The 8,366-nt window shown below is 36.8% G+C and overlaps 1 protein-coding gene across 7 annotated transcripts in view; it reads left to right on the top strand.

The window, feature by feature from the left end:
- Positions 1 to 7,840, top strand: part of FER (FER tyrosine kinase) — a 268,182-nt gene extending 260,342 nt beyond the window's left edge. For all 7 annotated transcript variants that reach the window (XM_061623654.1, XM_061623709.1, XM_061623700.1 and 4 more), the window contains exon 20: positions 837 to 7,840. In XM_061623654.1, coding sequence (XP_061479638.1) covers positions 837 to 982 — 146 coding nt within the window. In that variant the 3' untranslated portion in view covers positions 983 to 7,840. The remainder of the gene's footprint in view (positions 1 to 836) is intronic.
- The last annotated feature ends 526 nt before the right edge of the window (positions 7,841 to 8,366 follow it).

An 8,366-nucleotide genomic window follows, 5' to 3' on the forward strand; every position in this document is an offset into this window, starting at 1 on the left:
CGGCAAACAGAAACACTAAAAACACTCTAAATCATCATTAAAAGACCTTAAAATACATTAAAACAAAACAACATTGAAAACATTAAAAAAAAACCTTTAAAAACATCTTTAAAAAAAAAAGGTTAAAGATATTAAAAGACATATTAAAAGCAATTCTAACACAGACTGGGATGGGTCTCAACTTAAAAGGCTTGTTGGAAGAGGAAAGTCTTCAAAAGGTGCCAAAAAGATAGCAGAGATGGCGCCTGCCTAATATTTTTATCACACTTTATGTGTTGATTGGTTTACCAATGCCAGGATGTATGTTTGTGAATGTCCACGTTATGTAATTATCATTGTTGGTACTATTCTGCATTTCATTTCTCTCTGACCTCACTGTTTCCCACCCCAAAAAAGTTTGTGTAGGTGTAACCTATAACTCGGCATAACACTTCATGTCCTCAAAAGCTTACGTTATAATAAATTGGTTAGTCTTTAAGGTTCCACAAGATTCTTTATTGATTTTATTTATATTCTATTTTGTTGGTTGTGCTTGATGCATGACAGAACATCAAGCCAATATTTGGTGAAGCTAATTTGATCTTGTGATCATTATCACTCTCTGATAATGAAACATTTCTCAATCATGTAATAGCTGTTCATTTTTCAGTTTTGCAGTATAACATGGTATGAAAAGTCTTAAACCATATTCAGATCCAGCACCTAAATACTCTTCTTGAATCAACTCTGAGGAAGTCTGGTCAGTCTCCTAACTGTAGTTCTTTTACTTTCATTTCTCATACAGCAATTATTTTTCCAACTGTCATCTTTTTCCCCTTTCTTTCTAAATATGATAGGCTATCGAATGTCAGCACCTCAGAAGTGCCCAGAAGAAATCTATAAGATAATGCTACGGTGTTGGGATTACAATCCTGAAATGAGACCGAAATTCAGCGAAATTCAGAAAGAACTCTCTGCACTGAAAAAGAAAGTGGCATCATGAGAAATCAGCAGGACTCAAAATTACAGGACTCTGTTCTCATTTTCCAGAAAAGTAATATTTTCTGTCATGAACACTACGCTTTTATACCGCATTTCTTTCAATATTCTTCTAGGACGTTTGTACACAAGTGTGCCACGCTGGAAAATGTCAAAGATATCTATGTTAAAGAGGGTGCAGGGGAGAGTGCTCTGCCAAATGCTTTATATCCAATCACAGTGATGCTGTCATTTAGGTTATGTGTAAATAGTCAACACAACCATAGTATGTGTATAGTTTTAAGAAACTCTGGCTGCTTTTTGTTAGTGAGAGAAACTCCTAATAATGTTTTTTCAGCCGTTTCCTCTGCTTTTGATTCCAGGTTCTCACAGCAGCCGCACTATGTCAGGTGTTTATGCACCATTCCTACAAATCTTAAAACCGAAGGCACAGCTTTCAGTATTACCTCAGTTTAAAGGAATATACAATATAGTGCTCTGAAAACAAACAAAAACACCAGCTAACACAGTCTTGGCTATGTGTGTATTCTTATTCAAAAACATAATTGAAAGGTTTGATTGCAAAATGAGGAATGCATGCGGATATTTCTGGCAGATATTTCAAGACAATAAATATTCCCAGTTCTTTTTTCCATTTTTTAAACAAGATAAAGAGGCACAGTTCACAGGGTAGACTACATGAGTAGTCTAGCTTTTATTGGGGGGGAAATAAATCCACATGTGAGCCTTATGCATGATGCATCTGTCTGAAAATACTGTGGATGATCTGTCTTTCAGAAGGATGAGCTATGGCAGTACACAGTTTTTGAACATGCACATTCAGAAGTGTTGTCTGCAAGAAACTGGTTTGAGAATGAGAGTGGTATGTAATGAAGGTAACATTGTTGAAGTAACATTGATTTTGGATGGGGAAGGGGAAGTGAATTTCCTGATTGGCCTATGAAAGATTTGTGATTTGATGTTCCTGTTAGGTGGGCAGCTGGAGCAAAGGGGGAAAAGGTGGGGGATATATTTCATACACACTTTCCAAAGAGGGAAGGTATTTTTCAATAGCAGAAAAAAATCCTAATGGGTAAAAAGCTAACAAGGGAATGTTAACTTCCGTAAATAGTATCTGGCACACTGAACAAACTACAAAGTTGAAACATTAAGCTGTGGGACTTCTCATAAAATTCTTCATTACACTCAGATTCTGCTGGGTTTATTCAGTGGACAATCTGCATACTCCAAAATGACAAGTGACTATGAACATATGCCATCATTTGGGTGGAGGGGAAGAAGTATTGATTGGATTATTTCTGAGGTATGCTGCAATAGGATCCTTTCCCAGCTACTGCGTGAGTTGATGGCATGATCCTGACCTCTTGAATCTATAGTTGATGAGTCCTTTTGCAGGGGCTTGAGTTTGTGCTGAAGAGATAGCAAAAAGATGGTCGTGGTATGCCATCAAGTTGATTGCTTCCAGCCCAAGGGAATAAAGGTGAGGAAATCAAATAGCATTTTGAGCCTTGGAACAGCATTCTTTTGTATGGTAGGACCAAGATGTAGGTGAAATCTTGGACCACTTTACATGTTAGCTGTTTTGCTGACCCTTCGGGCCAGACACATTTGCTCTTCTGCTTGTTTTTTTGTGATAGTACAGAGTGGTGATGTTGAGCAGGGTATAGTCTCCTTGTAGTCTAGAGAGATTGATGTCATTAACATGATGATAAATTTTTGTCAGAATAAAACAGTGACGCATCATATTGGAGGAAATGTTCACATTGTAGATGAACTAGTTAGCAGTCTAGTACAAAGGGTGTCAGGTGATTCTTGCCTTATTACACCAGGACTGGTTCATGGGTTCAGAATCTAGTGGAGAAGAGAAAGGGGTTAATTTAGCAGTGCGTATGCACTGATCTCTGTCCAACACAAATAGGAAATGTTAGTTGATTACTGTGACCCTAAGGGGAATCCAAAACAGTGTGCCTTAATTCATTGGCATTGTTAACTAAAATGCACAAGGACTGAATGCTAGCACATGGGGGAAAACACCACAAATCGCCCAGGTTTAGATCTTCATCTATGCATTCACTAATGTGTAAATGAAAGGGCAAGAATGTATCTTCTTTTATTCACTGTGTTCTTATTTTTTTTCGTAAGGCTTAATATTTTTATATAGGAGAGACTATACCATTACTTTAAAGTCATCTGAATGTACTTTGTCTTTCAACGATGAAAAGGACAGCTTTTTCTTAATTTGATTAGCAAGACATTCTGTCCTGTTCTTCTTGTACAGATGTAAAGGATAAACATTATTTATATTTCATTTACGTAAGCAGTTATAATTTGCAATTCATGTCAGGCTGCTGCTCAAATTGAAAATCCTTTCCCAAACACAAAATACTGTATCAGTAACATTTAGAGTGTGTTCTGTCTTTCCTCTGTCCTAAAATTAGGGGTCAATTCAAGATCACTAGCTTATGGGATATTGTCAAGGTTGGTTCATTCATAGAAAATAAATCTAGCGTGTTGGCAATTGTTCTCACAGCACCTTGAGAATCACTGTTTTAGCATGCAACTTAGTAAAATAAAAACTCATCTAAAACTATTGGAATTATGTATGTTAGGAAGTTGAATCCATTCCAGATGCATGTAGACCTGAGCTGCAAAGATTTGGTCAAGAGAAGGAGGCTATCTAATGCAACCCTGCTTGGTAAATTTAATTAATGCTGGGAAAGCTGCATTCCAAGTTGCTTTCTTAATGAAGTTAAAACTTTCCATTATTAGAAAAAAAGATTCTTACAGGATTTATATAATTAGCTTCTTAGAACAAGATTAGAAGCATACACACACCCCTGCCTCTTTCTTGGGGATATGCAATATGAATTAGATATTGTCACTTGTGTTGTTCTGTAGCAGTGAACATTAATTGCCTTTGAAAGTGCTGAAATTGTGGTTATCTATTAAGCAAGTTTGCCTACAAGTTAGCATTTCACAAAGGAAACCAAAAACTTTTGAAAAGATGCTGCATGAAATGCAGTTTGGAACTTGACAATTTGAGCCTCTTGCCACAGTCACTTTTCATTTTCAATAAATACGATTTTTTTTAAAGTTTAAAGAGAAAATTCCAAATGGAACAAGAATCATGAACAAACTGAAATGCCATTATGAGAATCAAAGGCTTACATTATGCTGAAATGTGCAATATTACAAAGTTCTCTGTTTGAAAGCACTATGTATGGGAATCCCTGTCCTCACTCTTACAGTATCTTTTAGTAACTTTCCATTGAACAATAGTCCTTAGATATTTGAAACTTTTCATTTGAAGTGTGAAGTAATTTATATATTTAGCAAATGCCGCCTCTTTGTTTTTATAAATAGTGAAACATACTAAGAACAGTGTTGGCAAACATCAATGCTTATGAAATAAGCCACTGGCTTGTTTGGTTAGAAAACAGCTTTAAGAGAACACTTCAGTTTTATTGTGGTTTTGTTTTCATCTGCTAGGTTATCAACAGACCATGATGGCTGGTGACCTTGGTGGCATAACGCTGGCAATAAGTTTCAGAAAGAAACTAATAAAAGCACAGACAGTTATCATTGCTGTTTTTATATATGTAATTAAGCTGCTGGTTAATTTTTTGATAGTTCATTTTGCTCTCCAAAAATTACCAAGAAGAGGTTTAATTGGATTGCAATGTGGAGGCACTTCAGGGCTTTCGTTAAAGATACAGCTTTCTTTCTTACTGCTTGTGATGGCTCTTTCTCACAGCCAGGACGTGTTGCTTTATTGAACAGTTACACTGATGCATTGTTAGGACCAAACTACACATTAAATTAATAGTGTTTTGACTTGTCATGCTTCTTTCTTTACAAAAAAGCAACCACTGGGGACACTGATCTCGACTGAGACTATTGGAGATAGGTTAACTCTTCTCCCATCCCCATAGCATCTTGGGGGAAAGGGGGTTTAACTTTGTGCCATGGTCCTGATCCAAACTGAGGGAGCATAGCTTTTGGTTTAAGAGAATCTCATGACTAGTCCTAAATGCCCAATTTTAATCATAAATGTAGCATTGGTTCTTAGTATATTGATTTCTTAATTTAAATGAGAAAACAGGATTTCCTGGTTCTGCCATACAACAATGTGGGCCTTGAATAACAAAATCAGATTGACTATGAACCACAATATTGTATTCCTTTCATCAATTAGATGAATAAAGAAGTATATCTGTATCCTATATTACCATGATTAATTAAAATGAGAAAAGATCCTTTTTGAGCCTAAGAAGGCCAACGGATCCTGAGGAGCAAAACCATACTTTAAAGTTTGTCACCTTTTTAGTTTTAGAAAACAAACTTTGTTTGTTCTGATAGTTCTGGATTTTCTTTGTGGCTTCATGTTAACCTTTCTTCTCAGCTCAACTATATGCATGCAGGTCTATATCTGTTTTTTTGAAACCTAAGGCTGAAACTGGTTGAACTCTTGCTCACCTGTGGCTCTTTTCTCCCCTCAGATGTTAAAATAATAGATTTTGAAACACTGAAAAATGTGCAGATGGTCAGAGTATACATTGCTAAAACTTGCATCCCTCCTTCCCTTTATAGCTGGCAACATGTTAGGCAGCCTTCATAAGCTAAAGGACTTTTCTTCTCGCAAGAAGAAAATTATAAACAAGAAAGAAGTGTAAAGTAAAGGAGGTCTAGATGACTTGAAACAGGCTTGTATTTTTGAAACTCAGCATGTAGCAATTGAGAGTAGGGTAAGAATGCAAGAATTTTTTAATTTTATTTTGTTTGGGCATTTGTTCAGAAATTTTCATCTTGGATCTAAAGTAGTCACTGCATTATATGCAGAAAACTATTGTCGTGTAGGGACTCAAAGTCTACTTGCTTCAGGTAGCAATATCCCGGATGCCGTTCTTCCTCTCCCATTTTTTATGGTGATAAAATTATTGCTTCGCACATTATGCATGTGTATGTGGCAGAAAGCCACAGCCAATCCCAGCTCTCCTGTATAAGTGGATTTTCAAACTTATTCCTGTCATATGCACGTGGTGAGTTGCATCCAGGAAGGCATTTTCCTCTGGAGGAAGGAAGCTTTTAGATGCCCCTCATTCCATTGTGTTCAGCATGTCTAAACCTGATACTATGATGGAATAGTTTGTTCCGCTGATCCATGTGCTCTTTTTTCATACATTTCATTAAAATCCTAGGTGCAAAATCTTTTTCAATAATAATTGATGTTAACCCAAGACCATTGTCTCTGTTGTGTCCAGAATACTATGGAATGCTATGGACAATATAAAGTTTTGGTTTGACATTAACTCCCCAAATTCTTGGGATGTGAAGATCTTGTTGGAGGCACAGCCAAGGGCTTCTGGGCACTCAGTGAGGCTACTTTGCTGTTCAATTAGACACCCAGGTTGTATTGCAACATACTTAGAAACTTTACCCAGTTTGATAAGTGGTTTGTTCAGCATGGGAAGCTGCAGGTTGACAAGCACAAGTTCCATTAAGTGAATGGAACTAGTATTGTAAGTGGGGAGTGGGGTTGGCTCCTGGCCTGGCCTGGATTTCCAAATACTTCATTTGCATAGATATAGTAAAGACCCCAGACCTAAATATTCTTGAGTGTAATGGGAAACACATAAATACATTTAGAATCTGCATCCAAAATAAGCTTAGTAGGAAACTGCATAAATTGTTGAAAAGACGAGGAGCAGCTCCCCTTCTACACATTCAGCAGTTAATACTGAGCTTATAAAAATTCCCTTATGCACAGGAATTGTTCAAGTAAGGTAACTGAACTTTGGGCCCTTCCAACATACAGTTTATGCAGGTTCTATAGAACATAATCAAGTATCATTTGACAAGAGGGGATAATCTGTGCAAGACAGCTAAATCATGTGAGCAATGCAGAGCTGGCAAGTGGGGCCCAGCTGAACTCTCTTATAATTACTGGCAGGTTTGTATCTTTTGGTGTAAATTTAGCTCTGATTGCAAAATACAGACTGCCTCATTCTACAGAACTAGGGCATCATGTACATCAAGGGAAGACGGGTCAAAACAAAACACTAGCAATGCCATTAACAATCCAAACCAAGGGGAGCTGTGTAAGAGAAACCACTTTCTAAACCAAGGAAAGGAGGTCAGTACTGCTGCTGTTAGTTTACAGAGGGAAGAGACATTTTCAAAGCAAGGAATGTTAAGAACAGTTAAGAAACATATCAGATTAGTTCTCAAATGTATCAAGGAATAACACAGGAAATTATTCTTTAAAAAGGAAGGATTCATAAAAGTACAGGTGGAAAAGAAAAATACAGGCTCCTAGCTGTATAGACAAGCAAGATAATAAAGATGTTCATGTACAATAAATTTGACCCAGGCTTATGTGACTTTTAAAATGGTGGGGACCAAAAGCTGGCTGTATGTTATCCTGGTGCTGTTCTCGTAGCTGGTCTTTCAGCTCTTCAGTGCTAGGACTGAATACCGGGAACACTTTAACAAGATGGCATCTGCACCAGATCTTCTTTTGCTGGTGACTCATGCCAGTACTATATATCTGAGTAGTTTCTCTCTTTGATGCTGAAGGAATTGCAGGGTTAAGAAGGGTTCCTCCATCCCTGAAAGGATGGTTGATTTGGCAGCCATACAAGTGCTACTTTCCCAATTAGGTTTACTAATTTTTTTGCTGTTTCCATGGAGTTGAGTAGGGTCACAGGGGCTCATTGACAAACCATAGTAGAAGAATGTTAGACATTTTGAGTAGGATACTGCTATAGTTTACAGCTTTTTACATTCATGTATTTTGGTGTGGATTGGGGTATTTTACTTCTCTTTTTTTAATTGGTGCCAATATATACACCAGCAGGTTTAATATCAGGTAAAGCACCTTTTTATGCTCTTTTGTTGTTTAAAAATAATATATTTGTGAAACACATTGATAATACATAACACTGGAAAGGGTTGCATCTTCCCCAAAAGTACAGGTGCTTAAAAAAGGAAGGAAAGGGAAGCTTGGATTGGCTTTCCTAGCTTTTAACAAGAGTCAAAATGATAGCTTATGTATACGTATTAGTTGTCTGTCCTTTGTAATTTTAACAGATCTACGTTTTATCTTTTATTTATTTGCCAAACAAATTTATATTCCCATTTGAACTGAAGTTAACCTTATTTCCCTTTCCTAGCCTATTACAAAAAAGGGTCTTCTGTGTTCTTAGAAAATTTGGAGATAGTTTTGAATGGCCTCTTTCTCTTTGGACCAATTACCACTAACAGGTCTGCAAGACCTTTTTTTACTGTATTCTTTCAATAAATGTACAATATTTGTATTGAATGTGTCTCAAATTTTATTGAGTGCTCAGGAGTTAAATTTTCTCTGTCCTTATTTAGATAAACTGTCC

Source organism: Rhineura floridana, chromosome 1 (genome assembly GCF_030035675.1).
Source record: "Rhineura floridana isolate rRhiFlo1 chromosome 1, rRhiFlo1.hap2, whole genome shotgun sequence".
NCBI classification, from domain to species: domain Eukaryota; kingdom Metazoa; phylum Chordata; class Lepidosauria; order Squamata; family Rhineuridae; genus Rhineura; species Rhineura floridana.